Source organism: Betta splendens, chromosome 9 (genome assembly GCF_900634795.4).
Source record: "Betta splendens chromosome 9, fBetSpl5.4, whole genome shotgun sequence".
Classification (NCBI taxonomy): domain Eukaryota; kingdom Metazoa; phylum Chordata; class Actinopteri; order Anabantiformes; family Osphronemidae; genus Betta; species Betta splendens.
This window is the reverse complement of record NC_040889.2, coordinates 25,879,809-25,898,192: the sequence shown is the minus strand read 5'-3', so window position 1 is coordinate 25,898,192 and position 18,384 is coordinate 25,879,809. Positions and strand designations below refer to the sequence as shown.

General features: G+C 48.0%; 3 protein-coding genes across 12 annotated transcripts in view; 1 reads left to right on the top strand and 2 right to left on the bottom strand.

Moving 5' to 3' along the window:
- Positions 1-50: 50 nt before the first annotated feature.
- Positions 51-2,957, top strand: sb:cb288 (uncharacterized). Of its 2 annotated transcripts, none has more exons than XM_041072126.2 (5): positions 51-289; positions 563-679; positions 1,088-1,144; positions 1,854-1,938; positions 2,191-2,957. In XM_041072126.2, the coding sequence occupies exons 2-5, from the start codon at positions 625-627 to the stop codon at positions 2,237-2,239; spliced, it is 246 nt and encodes an 81-aa protein (XP_040928060.1). In that variant the 5' UTR covers positions 51-289; positions 563-624; the 3' UTR covers positions 2,240-2,957. The 2 variants fall into 2 exon arrangements, with proteins under 2 accessions (XP_040928060.1, XP_040928059.1); XM_041072125.2 differs by having other exon boundaries at positions 60-289; positions 625-679.
- Positions 2,958-3,377: 420 nt separating this feature from the next.
- osmr (oncostatin M receptor) lies at positions 3,378-8,562 on the bottom strand. Of its 2 annotated transcripts, XM_029162390.3 has the most exons (17): positions 8,289-8,562; positions 8,048-8,202; positions 7,801-7,948; positions 7,356-7,646; positions 7,128-7,257; positions 6,892-7,040; positions 6,681-6,814; positions 6,418-6,559; positions 6,261-6,346; positions 5,973-6,183; positions 5,634-5,819; positions 5,445-5,552; positions 4,967-5,122; positions 4,704-4,856; positions 4,551-4,632; positions 4,386-4,470; positions 3,378-4,267 (listed from the first exon to the last, which is right to left on the bottom strand). In XM_029162390.3, the coding sequence occupies exons 1-17, from the start codon at positions 8,374-8,376 to the stop codon at positions 3,890-3,892; spliced, it is 2,682 nt and encodes an 893-aa protein (XP_029018223.1). In that variant the 5' UTR covers positions 8,377-8,562; the 3' UTR covers positions 3,378-3,889. The 2 variants fall into 2 exon arrangements, with proteins under 2 accessions (XP_029018223.1, XP_029018222.1); XM_029162389.3 differs by having other exon boundaries at positions 6,892-7,257.
- Positions 8,563-8,608: 46 nt separating this feature from the next.
- LOC114862306 (rho guanine nucleotide exchange factor 28-like) overlaps positions 8,609-18,384 on the bottom strand; it is a 29,075-nt gene continuing 19,299 nt past the window's right edge. For 7 of the 8 annotated variants that reach the window (XM_055511330.1, XM_055511328.1, XM_055511332.1 and 4 more), the window contains 23 exons: positions 17,513-17,636; positions 16,741-16,885; positions 16,445-16,500; positions 15,203-15,260; positions 14,545-14,674; positions 14,316-14,440; positions 14,089-14,229; positions 13,712-13,962; positions 13,510-13,635; positions 13,294-13,411; positions 12,907-13,161; positions 12,749-12,825; positions 12,480-12,658; positions 12,303-12,400; positions 12,022-12,213; positions 11,679-11,807; positions 11,446-11,579; positions 11,315-11,362; positions 11,079-11,183; positions 10,807-10,971; positions 10,143-10,388; positions 9,708-10,068; positions 8,609-9,613 (listed from right to left, as the gene is read on the bottom strand). In XM_055511330.1, coding sequence (XP_055367305.1) covers positions 9,423-9,613; positions 9,708-10,068; positions 10,143-10,388; positions 10,807-10,971; positions 11,079-11,183; positions 11,315-11,362; positions 11,446-11,579; positions 11,679-11,807; positions 12,022-12,213; positions 12,303-12,400; positions 12,480-12,658; positions 12,749-12,825; positions 12,907-13,161; positions 13,294-13,411; positions 13,510-13,635; positions 13,712-13,962; positions 14,089-14,229; positions 14,316-14,440; positions 14,545-14,674; positions 15,203-15,260; positions 16,445-16,500; positions 16,741-16,885; positions 17,513-17,636 — 3,454 coding nt within the window. In that variant the 3' untranslated portion in view covers positions 8,609-9,422. The remainder of the gene's footprint in view (positions 9,614-9,707; positions 10,069-10,142; positions 10,389-10,806; positions 10,972-11,078; positions 11,184-11,314; positions 11,363-11,445; positions 11,580-11,678; positions 11,808-12,021; positions 12,214-12,302; positions 12,401-12,479; positions 12,659-12,748; positions 12,826-12,906; positions 13,162-13,293; positions 13,412-13,509; positions 13,636-13,711; positions 13,963-14,088; positions 14,230-14,315; positions 14,441-14,544; positions 14,675-15,202; positions 15,261-16,444; positions 16,501-16,740; positions 16,886-17,512; positions 17,637-18,384) is intronic. The other variant, XM_055511329.1, reaches the window with a different exon arrangement.

Here is an 18,384-nt window from a genome sequence, read left to right as displayed (position 1 = left end):
ACGCCTGTGTGACCTGCCCCCAAAGGGAATTATTAGCGAGGACAACAACGCAGTTCTAACCAGAGCGTTTAAATTCACTTTATACCAAGCCGCCTTCAGGTCGAGCTTCTCGTCTTGGCTCATGCGTAAATTACGACTTTCAGTAGGAGCACCTGAACGCAGCAGGTAAGGCGCGTCCCTGCGCACCGCTGAGCTGAGGAGACGCGAGTGAAGGGACGCAAAACATGTTGACTTACTGTAGGTGATGAACAGGAGCAGCACTGACCTCAGCGCCGGGAACGGCTCGAAGGTAAGAGGCTACGGGGGAAACCCGACGGTCGAACCCTTCACAGTAGCACTGGCCTGCGATAAGATGCGGCTCATTTACATTGCCTTTTACCTGTGATTGTGGTCGGAGCCGCAGGAGACGAGACGTGTCTGTATTTGCACATTTCTCTCTTATTGCCCGTTTAGCGTTAATGTTAAACACGTGCTGGGACTTCCTATAACAAGTCACCGCCTTTGCACTGGTTCATGGGCTCGACTTGCTGCATGGCTCGTTCGCTTGTTTCTCGCTTAACAGAGCCGCTGTCTGAGCTGAAGTGACGTGTCCTGTCCTGTGCTGTGCTTTGCTCCTCATCATAGATGGCCGAGCCAGATGTTCCAAGGCACGTGTTGCGCACAGCTCTGCAGACAAACGGTGAGACTGTGAGTCTGCGTTATTGACCTGGAGGTTTGAACAGACTTTTGTAGAATACTGATTATTTCAGTTTGATGGAACGCCCTTAACCTCGGTATGTCTGTTGAGGCTGCAGCACATGATAGACGAGGCGAATTCCTTTCAGCAGTATGTGTCAGCTTCATGGAGCTGGCAGCAAATCCAGCTATTCATAACCAAGTCACAAAATTGCAATGACTTTAAGATGTAGTTAAATATAGAATATGTAACGCAACCGGTTGACGACAAACAAAACCGCTGAGTCGTAAAAAGAAATGAAGCGAAACGAAGATGCTGTTTCCAAAATCAAACTTTTAGTATTTACTGTAGCTCTCAGGTCATTTTTTACACATATTTCACTCACCTACAGCCTTTTTCCTGTTTATTAAGGTACATCTGCAGCTGTCACTCAGGCCTCTGTCACCAGGAGCAGTGGAATCATCCCTGGTAAGCGCCTCTTTGACCACAGTCTGAAGGTATTTTGTAAAACTAATGGGAAGGCTTTATTTGTTTAAAGTTCTTCTTTTTTTGATTGAGGCCAAATTGCTTTTGGTTGTTTTTGCTCATTATGTGAGAGGAGTTGAGGAGTTGTGCTGGTTCTTCCACACCACGAATCTCTAAATCTAAACATCCCAAGACACGGCTTGTACAGATGCACACGAGGTCTATTTTTCCCCCGGTTTGAACCTTGTCTTCGAGAACTTTTGCCCCAGATCCCTGATGTTTCCGTGCCTCCGTCTGTTTACACTGGGCGATATGGCCTCGACCACGCGCCCCTATCAATACGCTGCAGGAGGAGGCGTCTCAGCAACTGCATGCAGGCTCTTTATTGTTGCGCTCTTGTAGGCATCATATACTGTCATATACTGACTCTGTGCACATGGTGGAGTCTCATCTACTGTGCAACAAGGTAAAAGCACCAAAGCACCAGCAAAACAGCTGCTGCTGACAAAGGGAGTCGTTTTTAATATATAGGGTACTAGAACAGTAGAGCTGACATGAAAATAAGGAGCAGGAGTATGAAAATGAGCATATGCGTTTTGTGTGGAGAAACTGGTTCATTCAGCTCAGACAATGAGTCGTCACGTAGGAGTTTGTGCTCTTTGTACACAAGCATGTGCAGTCGTGTCCTAACAAGTGCGCTGTGTGTTGTCAGGCGCCATCGCAGCCACAGTGTTCATAACCTTCTTGCTTGCTCTGTATGCCGTGCTCTGGAAGTGCATGGTGTCACCCCCACAACGGTACCACACACACACACACACACACACACACACACACGAAAGCCCACACACACACCTCTGCAGACTTGATGTGGTTTATGTTGGCACAACGATCCTTCACATTGTTGTTTGTTCACTTGTGTTCTGAACTTTGTATCTGAGTTCACCAAGTAAAAACCAAACACTTCACGTGACGTGCACTTTTCCCACCTCTTGTTAAGCTGTGTACCTGTGGTTTACCTGTGAACAAGCCTGTTTGTGTTTCACTTTCAGGAAACACAGCAAGGTGAGGGTCCGAATACAACAGAGGAACTGTGCTTAAAGACCGGCGTCAAGGTTCTGCCTGACGATGTGCATTGCATGCTGGGATTGGAGCGAGGCTGCAGAGGGGCGCGATCTGTCACTGACGGATCTGTCACTTTAACGCCTGCTCGTGACTTCTGTTGGCTCAAAGCTCCAGGATGATATGAGACTTACCTGGCAGGTCATGCTGTTTTACCTACTTTGCACTACTGTGATAATCTGCTGACCAATAAGCTCTACACGTGTGTCAGAGAAATAGATTGTGGACATTTTAGTGTTTGAAAAAGTTCATAATTGCATCAGGAGGTTCACTTTGTGTGTATTCTTTAAGAATGCTTTTGATAAGCTTTAACGCCGCCTTGGTTGAGAATAAAATGAGTAACTGTTCAAGTTGTTAGTTTTATTTTAAAGTCACATGGTTTATTCACTTTACTCAGGAAGTTGTACTGTAATTACTAAATGATTTGTGACTATGAATGCTGCCATTTTATATGTTTGAACACTTAGTGGTTGTAAATAAAACTTGTGTAAACTAAACTAACTTGGATTTCTGTCTTACAGTGCAAATGTAAATACTATGGAAGTTTATCTGATTCATATTTTGAATGCCAATGCATTTCTCAACCGGCAAGACAATATGCAATATCATCGTTCAATTTGAAAATGTATTGTGCAATTATTAAAAAGTGTAAATTCAACACTAATTAAAAGTTTAAATAAAGACTTGATCAATTGCATTTAATTTTCTCATGGTTTAGAGGTGTCTTTATTTAAATGAAATATCAGACAGCCATGATGCATTGCATGATCTATGAAAACGCCCTAAGACTGTCAAAATTAAAGATAATCATTAAAACTGACGCCAGAGTCTCAGCTGCCAAAATGACATGCAGTTGATTGGGTTTTTATTTAAACGCTTGATTAATTAACCTAATAAATTGTCACTTTCAGGTTCATACAAGTTATCTGCTGATACTGTTTTGTTATAAACCAGTTGTTGTTACTTGTTGTTCTTGTTGCCACGAGAACAATTACATAACTCAAATACCTGTAATGTCTTACTATAACATATCTTTTAAAACTGCTTATGTCATCGCTGCAGTATGTGTGTGTGTGGGGCGCTGCTGCTTCACTGGAATTTTGAATAAATATCTGAGGAAGTTCCACATTTTATTTGCAAACGTAGTGAACATAGACTTAATCATAGCATAATGGCAAGTTCCACATTTTCTTTGCAAATGTAGTGAATACAGACTTAATCATCTTTTTTTGTTGTTCTGTCCAGCAGTTCAACAAGCAGCATGTATTAGGCTGAATGCCATATTTGCATACTTAATCATCTTGTACTGGCTCCAAGTTTACAGAATCTGCCTATGGCCTCATACCTGCAGTATTACATTTACCATTATTACGTAACCCGCTCGCTGCTTCGTTGACCAGATCATTCATGGCAGTTTTTGAATTTGAATCATCATAACCTTTTTATAGCGTTCACTGGATACATACATATACTTCTGTCATGTGCCTCGTTCAGTTGCCTTATCAGCTCTACAACTCGCATCCTGTAGATAACATCTCCAGTTCCTCTCTAGCTAAAACCTGACAGCATCAGCAGGTTAAGCTGTTGGACACAGCAGAGAAAACAGTTTCAGTTCACAGGTTTCTTATCTTACAGGTTTTCTTTGGCAATATAACCATAGATAACACTACACGACTCCTGTGGACCCTCGGGTTCAAGGCTTAATTGGATTTTGCTTGTTATCTGTTGTGAACCTGTCGTTTCCTCGGCCACGGAGCAGAAGTAGCTCTTGTTCATGAGGCCTGTGTGCTGATCATGCGGCCACAAGGCCGACTGTGGACAGTAGTCGTCATGGAAGAAAGCAGATGAGAGAGAGGCGAGGGAGCGTCTTCCAGGAGAGGGCGGCTTGCTCAGGGGGTCCGGGTCTCCCAGCGAGGTCGCTGCCTCCAGAGGAGGGCTGGGATGGAGGATCTCTATGTCACAGCTGACGCATTCCTCCGGTCTGTGAGACGGCACTATCACCTCAGCCTGTACAGACATGCAAAGAAGAGTTATGTCTCTAAGCTATCTGCTCTCCAGATAACATTTATTTACTCATTGCGTCCTATAACTTGCCCATGATCTGATCACGCTGCTTCGTCCTTACTTTATTCAGGAAGGCGTCCAACTCAGACACTTTGATGTTCATTCCAGCCGGATAAATGAAAATCTCCCTCAGCCCGTTCTTCAGCCTGGGTGAGAAGCCCAACCAGAAGCAGATGGAGAGGATGCAGCTCATCACGGCCGTGAGGGGAGACTGACAAATACTCACATTTTCCTTCGGGGCCACAGGAGAACGACGCAGCCGAGCAGCAGGAAGAGGGGAGTCAGCGTCTTGGCCAAGTGAGCGGAGTCTGAGGGCAGAAACAGGCAGATGAAGAGAACGCCGGCGGAAGCGCGTGTGACTGGAGGCGACGGAGCTCACAGTTGGTCGTGGTCCTGACGGTGACGCCCACTGCTCGTCCCGGCCCGTTCTTGGTGAGCGCGCTCAGATGGAAGACGTACTCGTGGTTCTCCTGCAGACCGGCCATGACCGCAGACTTACTGTGGGGATCCGCCACCGACACGTTGAACACATCTGGAGGGAGAGCACAACTAATGCCGCATTCACATGTGACGGTGAGGCCTTGGTCCGTTTGTGGATGCGAGGCATCACTGTAGAGAGGTACTGACGCTCTGTGCACCCACTTGCACTGTGACCTGGCAGCGTGTCCTCCACTCTGACCAAGTAACCAGTGATGAAGGCCGGATGCTCAGGATCGTCCTCATCGTAGCTCCACGTCAGAGTCACGGATGAGGACGTCCTCTGAATGGGCTGCACCACACGCGGAGCCTGCAACGATTCTGTTTGGAGACGTTTCATTAGAGCTAAGGCAAAAAACAACAATTCACTTCCTCAACGCTGACATACTACTATTAGTCTAATCTTCCACCTGCTCAGTCCTTCCTTCATACCAGATAAACAGGAAAGATAATATCTCATGTATGAGAGCTTTACATCAAAGCTCCTGCTGAAAACATCCTGCCACACCTTCTTCAAGTTTCATTCTACCGACAAGTTGAAGCTTTAAATAATTCCTAAGCAAGTGTGTCATAGTGTTGTCATCTCTGAGATACAGATCACTGCACCAACAAAATGTACGCACAGCACAGCTAGGCAACCAACCGTCACTGAGCTCCTGGGAGTATCCCGTCTGCGTCTCCAGCAGCCGGTCTCCGCTTCCAGTGCATCCATAGATATTAAACGTATACCTGCAACCTGCTCGGAAGTTTCCTGCAAAAGAAAGAACCAAACATTATTGTTACTCACGACCTGATCACTAAAGGGTTAAAAAGAAACATAGCAAAAGCTCACCGGCAGGAAGGAGTAATGTGTTGTTTCTCTCTGGAATCTTCACCCATCGCAGAGTGCAGGGAGCGGTGTGTCCCTGAATGCACCACTCCACAGTATAACCACAGGTGGTGTCGACCTGCTGAGCCCAGGAGAGATTGAAACCCCCTGCGGTGCTGCTGCTCAGCTTCTTCTCTGCCGGAGGCTTCTCTGTGCAGGAACAAAAGACATTATCTGACTTTAGGCGCGAATAAAACACATCTGATATGTAAATGACTGTAGACGCCTGAAACACAGAAAAGCCTGTGACAGGCAGAAAATTGCTTGTCAACAACAGAACACAGCCTCACAGCTGGAGCTCACCTCCGTCCTCTGCCTCTGGGACGGTGATGTGTGCAGGGACAGAGCGGCCTCCGCGGACCACGGCCTCCACGGTGAAGTGCTGCTGCTCTGGGCCCATGGAAACCTCCGTCTGGTTCCGGCGCTCCCTCCTCTCTGTTCTGTTCTGGCCTCTCTGCCACCACTGAACCACGTAGCCTTGGATTTCTACCTCGGTTGCAGAGCCAGGAACCTCCTGAAGGCAGCGAGTGTTCATGACACGCCTGTATTCTCATTATGAAAAGGAGTCTGACACCAACATTTGAGTCTCACCAGAGTCCACACTAGCGTAACCAGCCGACTGGGTGGGTCGGACCGCTGCTTTATGGTCCTCCACAAATTCACAGACACCAGCGGAACTGAGACAGATTTATAGTTAGCTTCCAGCGGGCCTCGACTGCAGCAGAAGCTCTCCTGCCTTTGCACTCACGGGTCGTGAAGGAGGACGGCGGTGTCCATCCTCCCCAGAACCTGCCGTTGACGGAGCAGCGGGCCCTCGTGGAGTAGCGGGTGTTGGGAACCAGATGCTCCAGCCGGGCTCTGCAGCGACCGTCCGCGCTCCTGCAGCTCAGCTGCACATACAGTAAAGAGGCCGCAGCCTCAAAGGTGTTGCTCAATGTGTTACAATCGCTGCTGGAGCCGTGCAGTTCTGCTCTTTGACATGGATGCGTCAGAATGTCAAACGTTACTCACTTCAGCGGTGCCACGTGGGGCTGCATGGACCTGACAGAGGACGCTCCCTTGAGTCAAGTTCCCCTCTACGGTCCAGGACACGGTGGCGTTTGTGAACCCGGGTTCCGCCGCGTCCCACCGCACGACTGGAAGCACTAACAACCGCACACGCGTGTTAAGGCCTCGCTCCCGGCCGCTTGTGTGGCAAATTCTGCAGCGACGTGTGAGTAACCTCGGTCGGAGATGTTGAAGCTGTGACTCTCTGCCTCCTCTCCCACCTGGTTCTTCACCACAACCCTGATCCTGTACTCCTCCAAACGCCGGATGGCAGGAAAAGAGCAAGAGGAACGCTGACAGACGACGGGAGCCTGGTCGGCGTTCCTGTTCAGCAACGACAGGAGGGAGAATATACCCTTCAACTGCAGACGAGGGGTCGGAAATTCATTATGACAAGAGAAAAATGTATACTCTATGTGGAGAGTCTGGGTCTGAGAGTTGCAAAACAACTCTTTTTGTTTTCTGCCTAGATCCCAAATGCAGCTGACAGTTATTGTGTCTGAAGTCTCACAGCTGATGTTCCTGGGCTTGGGAGGAGGAGCTGCATCACACAGACATAAACATTACATGCAGTTTTGGAAAAAAATATAAGACTGAAAATGATGTCACCAGACACAAGATAAAGAAAGAAAGTCTCACTAGTGATGTAGTTTATGATGTCCCTGCTGTGGCCTGCTGTGTCCCTGCAGCTCAGGTTCAATGGGTAGCAGCTCCCAAAGTGTGGATTGTCAGGCTCTGTGATGGTCAGGTCGTCCACGGTCACAGCCTGGACTCCGGCTCCAATGCCGATCCGTGGACGGCTTCTGTTGTCAACAACCATTTCCGTTATATTTTCTCCCGGTGGGCAGACGCAGCAGACGACGGCGCTGGTGCCCTCTCTCAGCGCCTCCTGGAAGGGGAAGATCATGACCTCGCCGTGTGCTTTGACTCCTAGAAGAAAAGGCTTGCGTTACCGTCAGCTGTGAGTGAAAGGAGCAAAAGCAGTGTCATCCGTTTATCTGCTAAACAGCGCACACAAGGCAGATAATTTTAGTTCCTGTGCGTTTTTTTAGCCCTTCACACAGAATAATTTAGATCATCTCACCAGGGTGGGTTGTCCAGTTGCTCCAGTGACTCACAACAGACTGTTTGTAGAAATGTCGTATCCTGACGGAGTGATCGACACACTCCAGAGGCAGATCGGACGTCCACGACCACGTGTGTTCATCTGCAGAAGAAATGCTGACATTTTCCTACGTTAACAAAGATGAGAAAATGAATATATCTATATCTACAAGTAGCATCAGCAATGAAACACACAGCACATGCACTGACACAGCTCCAGTACTCACACTGTGGATAATGATGTGGTTTTCAGTACGGCCGACCTGGATCTCGCTAATGTTACCCACTAAGTTGCCGTGGTTTACCAGCCATCTCACCACGAGGCTTCGCTTCCCGCTGAGAGGCAGCGAAATACTGACGTCCGGACTCTGAGGCTGCCGAGCTGGCACGAAACACCACCATTAGGCCGCAGCACACACCAGCCTTTAAAACTAAATGTAAAACTTGTGTATGTAGGGTTAAACTCACCTGTCATCAAAGAGAATCCAAAATGCTCCCCAGAAAATATTACATACAACCCTAGTAGGCTTTTCAAGAACATTCTGAAATTTGTCATCTTCTCAAAATCATTCTAGTGCCTCAGTGGAAACTGAGTGAAACAAAGTGAAACACGGAGAAAATGGTTATTGGTAATCAGCCTACGATAACTGGAGCGGTGTTGTGTAATAGTGAAACATAGGAAGAGGCGTGCAAATGTGACACACACGCATGCGCACGCACGCACACACTCACACACACATGCATGCGCACACGCACACACTCACACACACACACGCGCGCGCAGGGGATGTTTGCCACAGTTCGTTTATGTACAGCACAAAATTAATATGAAACATCACACTTCAGATTACAGAGATTACAAGAGAACATGTACTTAACAAAACGCTGATGAGGTCGACAGTGCATGAAGCAATTTACATAATAAATTATCAGAAACGTTGACACAACCGAAAACATACAGCCAGTCTTTACAAATCAATTACTGAATCAGATTTTTGGCACTCGGGAAAAAATATTAATAAGAGTTTCTCCTCCAACAGTGTGCATAGGTAGCCTCTCCATAAAACTATACATACGTTTAATAATTACACAGCAATGTACATTTCTGGCTATTTGATACATACACAATCCTTTATAAATACTGATGATCACATGGAGAAATAAAAACTCTAGTTTGGGAACCTGCTAAACTGACTTCACCAATATTTCCTTTTTCCTATAAGTGCTTATGGGAATAACATCAATACATCTGCTTCAGGACCCAGTGTTTGTGTAGCAAAGGTGCCTCTGCCATCAAACGAGTGCAACGACTACTTCAAACGAGTGTGAGTACATAAAAAACATTTACAAAGAGCCTGTTTGCAAAAAGGCACAACGGTGTCGTCACGCAGGCAGTGAATGATTAATGGCCACGTACACTGTAAGCGGCTCATGCTGAATGTCTGTGCACTTACTCCCTGCAAATATTCCCTTATCTTCAAAATATAATTTATTTCCATCGCATTTAGATGGATACACATGAACACACACATGTAGAAGCAACAGACGCTATATTCTCAGTCCAGTTATACAGTATTCCAGGCAGCTTGCGTTTCCCTTCTCTTAGAGATAAACAATGTTTTCTTCACCTCTTTCTTCCCTGTTCTGACCTTCAAGGGAGAGATAGGCCTGTGGGGGAAGGAGGGGGGTGAGAGAGGGAGAGGAGGAGGGGTCATCCTCATACAGTCCATGACCTGTGACCTCTGACCTCCAGGGATCCAGGCATCGCATGTCCAGTGGTGGGCTGGCGTCTGCTTGAAGAAGAGCAACAAAGATCAGACCCTGAAACAACCTGTGGCGTCTTAGAGTCGCGTATGGTTTCTTATGTGTAGATCTAAGCGCTCTTACTGATGTTCGTCCCCGGCGGCGGCGCAGGGACCCTGCTGCTGAACGGGTGCAGAGCGCAGCCGTGGCCGCCGCTGTAGTTGGGGTACGGCAGGGCGTCCGGGGGCTGTTTGCCGTGCGTCTGGCTCAGCAGGGTGTTGAGGCTGTTGTAAAGGTTGGCACTGAGGCCAAGGTCAGTGGTGTAGCCGGTGCCGTGCAGGGCGCCGCGGTCCTTGGCCCACGGCGCCGACAGCAGGCGCTGGTGCTGGATGTTGTTGGCTGGCGGGTGCAGGTGATTCTGCTGGAGGGAAGAAAGGAAGGCGGCCTCGTTCTGGTAGGCTGGACAGTTCCCATCCAGGCTGCCGGAGCGGCTGTGTGTGGAAACCTGGAAAGGCAAACCAGTTAATTAGCTCAGAGCTCCTCCAACGCGCCTCCACCGCTCTTTGCGGCGTATTGTACCTTCTCCAGCGGTAAAGCCACAGGCAGGCTGCTCTGGCGGCCGTGTCTCCAGCTCTGCAGCAGCCTCTGCTCGGCTTCGATCTTCTCCTTCTCCATCTCCACACTCCTCTGGCCCTCCCTCAGTCTGTCCAGATTGTGCCGGTACTCCTGCAGCTGCGCCTCCAGCTCCTCGCGCTCGCAGCGCAGCCGCTCGGCCTCCAGCAGGCAGTGCTGCTCCCGCTGCCCCAGCGCGCTCTCCTGCTCGCTCTGCAAAGGCGCGAGACCCGCGCACGTCAGTGGAACGGCACAGAAGCTGAGGCTGAACTCAACAGTGCACATACAAACTGTGATTGCTCTTAGGAATGCATGTATCTACTGTATTTGTTACACTTGGTAATAGGAATTTGTTCACACAGAACCACTGAGATCAAAAGGAAGCTGCAGCTGCAGCACCAGATTAAAACTGATCTCAACCACAGACTCGGTACTTTTTGAAATATTAATAGTAACCTTTGAGTTCACTGCTTCTATTTTGATGTTTTAACACTGGAAATTTTCACAGATGAAAGACAGGTTGCTTCAGTGTCGCTGCGGCCACTGGTTGCCTAGGTTACTATCCAGGTCACCATAAGGTTAAACTTGCGTAACACGGGCAGGAAAGTCTGAGTGTCAGCGTGAGGTTCACCTGTTGTCTGTCTCTGGCCACGCACTCTTTCTCCCAGCGCTGCTGCTCCTGTTTCAGCTTCACCTGAAGTTTCTGAACCTCATCTGCCTCCTCCTTCTTCCGCTCTAAACCCTTCTTTTCTACTTCCTCTTTCTTCTTATCAAAGCTCCTCTGCTTTTCCGGCTCCTGGAAAACAGCACAAGCTCCTTTTAGACATTATACGTCACCGTGGCTCAACGGAATGTTTTAAATTTTGAGAAATAGCTGTAAAAAACATGTTATGTGTCTGGTACCAGGCTGCTCTGAAGGGAAGTCAGTGTTCGGAGCTGAGGTCTTTCTCTCTCCTGGAGAAGAAGTCTCTGGACTTCATAGCAGCTGTCCTGGAGGGTCACCGCTGCCTATAAACACAAAGACATGACATCATCTACAGGCCTCATCCATGAAATTGAAAATGCTGTGCATTTAAATCCATTTGATTAAATCAGGGTCTGTTTTTGTCTTTAAATACCAAATACCACAACTGTCTCACCTGAAGACTATAAAGAAGTTGAGTCAGGTTCTGAACGCTTTCCGTCGCCTACAGAACAAAGTGTCATTACAGGAGAACAGCATTGTGATGTCACTACAGTCTCATCAGCAGCTACAGGACGGTGGTCGAACCTTTAACAGCGTTGCTTTGGTGTCTCCTCTTCTCAGCTCCACCGCGGAGCTCCACAGCACACTGTCGAACCCGGTCAACTCACTGTCTGACCCAAGGGAGGTGGAGCTCATGCTGAGCGTGCTTAGGTAGTCCGCTGAAGAAGAAGGAAACAAGCAGGAGCGCTTCATGGACGTCACAAAGCAGCAGCAGCAAGTCAGCAGCCAAAGAAACGCAACACTTCGAACTGACTTACGCTCAGAGGGAGACTCCTGGATGCTGCTGCCGTGGCTGTTGTAGCTGAGGCACTCTGGTCCTTGGACAGGAGAACTCTGACTTACACAAAGGCTGTCGGGGGCCTGAAGGATGCTGATGAGATTCTCCGCTGCAGAGGAAGAAAATACTGTCCCTGTCACAAACCGCAAGAGGCAGATGCACTCATTCACCTAAACGTGACTATTACAGGTCCAAATAGGATGCAGCCATTGTTTACTCATTTCTAAATATGTATAATTTTATATTTCATTAGTCGGTGTCTAGTCAGAGGCTTGTGAGCGTTAACTGTGACTGCAGCATCATGCTGATGAACAGTAGCCCACCTTCCCTGAGTGCAGCTGTGAGCAGCGACGAGGCCTGTCTCTGCGCTTCGCCGTCTGCCTCCGCTTGCACCAGCAGGTGGCGACGTGGCGAAGGCTCTGGAGAGCCGAGGGTTAACTCGGTGAGCTCGGCGTACAGCTGTAGCTTCTCCTCCAGACTGCTGCAGATCCGCTGGTCCTGGCACAACAGTGTCTCTGCACGAACACGCGCGGAAATGAGCGCTTTCTGATGACTTCCATATTTTCCCCACACGCACCTTCAGTGAGGCCGCACGGTTTCTGACCTTGGAGCCTGGCGACCTTCTGAACTCGCACTTCTGCAGCTCGCCTGGCCTCCTCCGTCTCAGCACTCTGCTCCTCCTCCTCCTCTTCCTCGGGACAACTGCCAGGTGGAGCAGTGGATGAGATAAGGGTAATAACATACACCTAACACACCAGCGCAGGCTTGGGTTCACACACACCTCTCTACGGCTTGTCGTATGTGTTTCATCCACGCATTCCTCTCCTCTCTGGTGGTGGTATGAACCTCATACATCTCTGGTCCCACTGAGGAGGCCGAGATAAGAAACATCCCTCTCTCCTCATTGGCCACCTCTCTAACAATGAGCTTTTGCAGAGGGATTACTGGAGGCTTCTGGTCCTGGAAGAATGCATGAAGCCCATAACGAATGGTTCACAGATGAAGTCAGCCGGACAAGGTAATTAAAGTGTTATTTGGGTTCAGGCTTACCACGGCAGCAAATATGAAGCGCTGGTCCTTCTCTTGTAAGAAAACCAGAACGTCTGTCAGAAGGAGCGCCAAAGTATCTAAAAACAGATGAGCAGAAACACGTGAGGATTAGTCGCCTCATAGGTCAAAGGTCCGGTGGCATAGATGCTGATGTGCACCTTTCAAACGTCCCGTGGCAGTTTTCCAGTAGACCAGTCCTTTATGCTGCAGGTTCCTGTGTTTGCAGTCTAAGTCCTGCTTGCGAAACACTTTGCCATTCTTTAGCTTAGCAAAGCTCTTGATCTCCAGCCGCGCGAGCACTTCCTGAAGCTCCTGACACCTCTCGTACTTACTCACAGTCAGATCCACTTCAGCGATGACTTTGCGAATCTGAGCCAGAGCACTAGACAAGTCTGTGTATTCCCGACTCCCTTCTGTGAAGAGCAATTATTTTAGTATTGAGAATGGAAAACTGATGGAGAAAACAGGAAATAACCTCTTGATTTGTTATTCGTTGCACATGTGATCATCATTAGGATCCCCAAATATTTCCAGTTCTGACCTACCCTGAGTATACTTTAATATCCTCTCCAGCAGCACTGGATACTTGGTGATGCGCTGAGTGACCAGCAGAATGAACTCAGGCACCTCCCTCCGTCTGACCAGAGAGTTATTGCTCTGTTGCTGCGAGTAAAAATGGAAATCAGAACATGCATCACCAATGCATTTTGCTGTGAAAAGCCTGGACTTCAGGAGCCTGAGGTCTGGGAGCAGACACTTACCCTGACAAAGTTTTGAAGTTTTTTGTTCTGTTGCTGAAGTTCTTTGAACATATTGACTGCCTCGGTGTGATGACTGCAGAACTCCCCATACACCTGCTTCATCTTCTCAGCGTTTTCATCTGAGAACTGAGAGTCAGACCGTCATGCTCCATACAGACATGCATCCGCGTGAGTTCGCGTGTGTGAGTCCATCTCCACCCACCTGCTGAAGCAGTATATCTCCAATCCGATGGATGAGGTAATTCTGGGGGTTGTCAGGCTGAGTCGCAGCCTGTCTGCGCTCCTGCAGCGATGCAAAAAGGTTCCTGTGGAAGAGCAGCAGGGGGTCCAAGCAGGGGAAAATGCGGGCCACGCAGTCCCAGTCCAGTTGCAGCTCCTCCAACATGCCTCTCCTGAACACCTCCGACATGACTGTTAGTGTTTGGATGTGGTGCAGCTCCGTCTGCATCAGCTCTGTGACAAAACCCAGTAACAGATCATGAGCACTGAACTCTCAGGTGAAACAGAAGATGTTTGGATTGGCAAATGGTTCGTAGAGGCTGAAAATAATCCTCAGAGAAAAAAAAAGACTTGACCGACCATAAATAACATCCTGTCGCTTGATGGTGTGCCTGTCCTGCTGCCGGCAAAAGTCTGCACGGACCGCCACGCTCCACGACTCTGCCTCGAGTCCCAGCAGGTCAGCAGACAAGTCGCTCCACAAAGAAGCGTCAACAGCCTCTGTGACCACACACAATCAATGAACGATGGCAGAATTCTCAGCCCCTGGACTCCACAGCCGGACAAAGCACGCGCGCTGCTCTCACCCTGTGCTGGGATCGGGGCCTCGACGGACTGGGGAGCCGTTGTGACCGGCGTTCCTTCATCAGACACCGATGAGTTAGTGCAAGCAGTCACAGAGCACTCTCCATCAGCAGCATCACCCAGTTGCCTGCAGAGGAAGAATGAATTATGTGTTTGGAGAAGCAAACCTCTTTTATTTGCAGGTAAAGTCTCCTGCCGCTGGTATTTAAATGTAAGGTTTAGCCATCCAACCTGTTGTCGATGGAAATGGAGAGGCTTTTGGGCAGAGGGGTGACTGTTTCTCTCTTCTCCCTCGCCATGACTGGAAGTGAGGAAGAGGAAGGAGAGAAAAAGGCGGCTGGAGCGTTGTCTTTCCCCGAGTCTGAAGAAGAAATCAGCAGAGATATGTCACAACTTGGAGATTTTCCCATTTTCCAAAAGAAGACTTTTGTTTTGGAGTCTAGATGTTATGCTTATGTCTTGAACATCGGCGGTTATTGGATTAGCTGTGAGGAGGTCTGCATTTTTAGCTTTTCAACATTGTTGTTGTGAACCTTGTACTCGTGGCGTGAAGTTAACTGTTCGACACGACACCTGTCAAACATCAAACAGCGACGACACAAAATATTCACATTAACTAATAAAAGAGTCGCATTAGTGAGGGAGACCTACTCAGCCTTGGTACAGCACTTGAGTACAATTAAAAACATAAACACAATCCAGGGCAGGTCTCCCACTGAGCTGGATTAAAGAGTAACATCTTACCAGGAAAAGTGGGGGTGGGGAACAATAGCTCACTTAATGTATTACAGGAGAAACTAGGGAGGACAGGTGAACGCTGAAACAAAGGCAGAGGGAGGACCGTATGAAAGAGAGGAAGAGGCGAGACATGTTGTAATTCCTGACTCACTCTGTGGGAGAGACGCTGTCTTGCTTTTCATCTGCAATACATTCCTCTCCTGCGGTTTCTGTGGGAAAGACATAATCATATTAACATCGCCAGATGTAAATCATAGTGTTTTTGCTTTAAATACGAAGCTGTTGTGGTTTCAGTGTTTCAGTTTCTGTAGAGTCAATACTGGAGTTAATTTATGCCTCGACACAAAACAGACCCCCTCAGATCCCCCTGCTACACGTCAGAACTATGTGATGTTCCAAACATTCCAGGAGTTCCTCAGTCGCCAAGTGTTGGAATTTACTCTTCCTGCACGTCCACCGCCGCCGAACTGGCCTCGACGTTAGCAACTGAGTCCTTTTTTTGGCGCGCTGCCTTCATCACAGCGCAAGGAGAGACCGAAAGAATGGCCCAAAACAAAAGCCGGATCTGAAGTGGAAATGTTGCCACCACACAGCACGCGTCTCCAATCACAGACACGCTCAGCTGACAGCGAGAGACTTATAACGTTTCCCAACAGGGTTCTGATAACCCCAAAAGATCATACGGCATGATGGAGTATAGTACTTACAATATTTAGGGAGACAGTTTTAAAATGAATGTCCAAAAGCTGAAGCAGCTGAGGCCAATGTGGCAGAACCACAACTAGAACACAAACTGAATACACAGAACTGAATCTGACCTCGATGAATCTACACATTTCTAAACAAAATGATAATGTTACACTGGCATCAGGAACTCAAATAGGTTCCAGTTGCCTATTAATGTTGGCAGGCAACGTCTAAATCTGTGTCCAGATGTTGGCTTATGAAGTTTAAGTGAATTAATGTTATCTAACAGATCTCAAGCTGGAACCAGGGAACAGCCCAGTCAAGATGAGCCCGAGTAAGGCTGCTGAGGACAACACGTCTATCTATTAAACATTAGATCCTTTCTCTGTGTAGTTCACGAAGCTCAAGCTGCTTTAGTCAGACTGGGATCCCATTTTTTTTGATTGCAGAAGGCTTGACAGTAAACCACCAGTTGACAGGTACAATGACTCCAGTTTATGCGTGTAACTGATGCGGTGCGTGTCTAACTCTGGAAAACCAACCCCCTGGGGGATGTTTGACTCATGGAACCACGCAACAAGCCCGAGTCTGCCTTTAGAATGACACCTGACAAAAACAAGGAAAACACAGGATAACTCCAGCAGTGACTTTGCTCTGTGATTGTAAACTTCGGAGGGAATTTGACATTTGAGCAGTTGGTCGTTACCTTTCCACAGGCTGCGACGGCCTCTCTGCAGCTTTTATGGACGTTCAGGAAACAGTCTGCAGACACAGGCAGATGAAACCCCCCTTAATTCAACTAGCTGAGATCAAACTAAATTGTCCAGAAGCCTCGCGCTTCTCACGCTCAACTTTTGGAGTACGTGGCAGAAAACTGAATCTTCATGGGCTCGACTAAACAAAACATAAAGACGGCACGTGCAAAGAGATTTACACAAACGCTAAACAGTGCAGCCACCGCAGGACGTAGAACAACAACAGTCCTGACAGTATAATACTTACTGGAGCACTGGACTAGCTCCTTCCCAGAAACAGACTTATCACAGGCCACACAAAGAGCAGGCCCCGATGGAGACACGGGAGCAAACTGGTGCCCGCTGGGGACTCCGGCTTTGTCCCTGCCCTCCTTCAGCTCCTTCCCCTTCACCTGAAACACAACTTCTAAGTATTTAATATTCACGAGACATTTATGGAACTTAGTCAGCAAAGAGGAGAGCGGTCATCTGGCTGAAGCACACCTGTTGAACTGGTGATGGAGGGGCCTCAGATGTGTTTACTTTGCTAAGGTCCACGGGGACGTCCCCTGTGCTGGTGCTGTATCGTTGGGGGGCATTATGGGGGATTCCTCCGTGTATGTGTGTGATAGTTCACGGCTTATTTTATTAGCAAACTGTGCAGCGCAGTGCAGCAGTGCACACATGCTCCTGAACGCACGCTCGTCTTTGAGAATATACTATGGAATGTGTTTTGGTTCCTCATGCTGTGTCGAGGGGGGTCTATCCACGCATTATATAACAGGATATTTTCACTGTGTCCTGTTGCTAAGACCTGCGGGGGGAGAAAATTCTCCTTCGCCAAATAAAGGCAATGTACACAGACAATGGCTCCCCAGCCCAGGAATTCTGAGCTGGCCTGTCTGAGAGCTGGTAAACCTTTCACTGCAGGCCTTTCAGCTGTGACATCTTCATTATAAGGCTGAACTCCTGTTAATCGTGCCATTCATTCAAACCTGAGCCCGCACTCATCACATTCCCCACCGGAGCGGAGGCCTCACCTTGGTCTTGCTGCGAGTGCTGGACATCCTGCTCTTGAGGAAGCTGAATGTCCGGCTGACCTTGTACTTCTCTGACTCGACCTTTGATGGGATTATGTATTTATCCCACTCCTCATCCTCGATCCTGTGTCAGTGTGAACATTTTAATCAGCAATCATCACAACTAACTTTGAGTAGTAGATGACCTTCAAGCCCAGCATGCTCACGCTTTATGAATCATTGTCTTAGCACCTTTCATAGACTGAGGACCTGAAGAGTCAGGTACACTGGTGTCATGCTGGAATGTAAGAGTGTCCAGACAGTCTTCCAGGACCCCCGCTCTACAGATTATTACTCCTAACGACATACTTGGCATGCTTGGAAGTCACTATGGATTCTAGTGGGTGCTATTTATAGTATGACCTTGGCAAGTTGCAATTAATAATGTGTCAACTATTTACAACAAATTAAAGTAGCTACATCAGACGTTCTAGTTGAAAGGTAACAATGACAGAGAAAGGCATGCAGTTTCGCATCAAAGTTGCTCCAGGTCCAAAAAGATGAAAACCCAACAAAATGTGATATTTCCATGTAAATCTGACATAGCCTCTAACCAGGTTTTAACACTGGTGGACGTTTGTGTTAGGAAGGATTCTTCGTATCTGTAAAAACAGATTCATCCATTGGATGTGCTGACCACCCTGTGATGGCCTGGGCCCATGTGGTTGTCTTGATTCCACAGACTGTACAAATCATTTCAGATCCGTGTACTCTCCACTAAGAAGCTCACGTCGAGCCATGATTTGTTAAAGCTCCTCTTAGAACAACAGTCTGCCTCCTGGCACTTTTACTTACGTACTTCCCACAACAATGCTGCCCAGTAAGCAATGTTT

Coding starts and splice junctions, on each gene's coding strand:
- sb:cb288 (XM_041072125.2), top strand. CDS start 245: ATGAACAGGAGCAGCACTGACCTCAGCGCCGGGAACGGCTCGAAG. Junction 290..624: donor GCGCCGGGAACGGCTCGAAG/GTAAGAGGCTAC, acceptor TCCTCATCATAG/ATGGCCGAGCCAGATGTTCC. Junction 1,939..2,190: donor ATGGTGTCACCCCCACAACG/GTACCACACACA, acceptor TTTCACTTTCAG/GAAACACAGCAAGGTGAGGG.
- osmr (XM_029162389.3), bottom strand. CDS start 8,376: ATGACAAATTTCAGAATGTTCTTGAAAAGCCTACTAGGGTTGTATGTA. Junction 6,560..6,680: donor CCCCACGTGGCACCGCTGAA/GTGAGTAACGTT, acceptor CTGTATGTGCAG/CTGAGCTGCAGGAGCGCGGA. Junction 6,184..6,260: donor TTACGCTAGTGTGGACTCTG/GTGAGACTCAAA, acceptor CGCTGCCTTCAG/GAGGTTCCTGGCTCTGCAAC.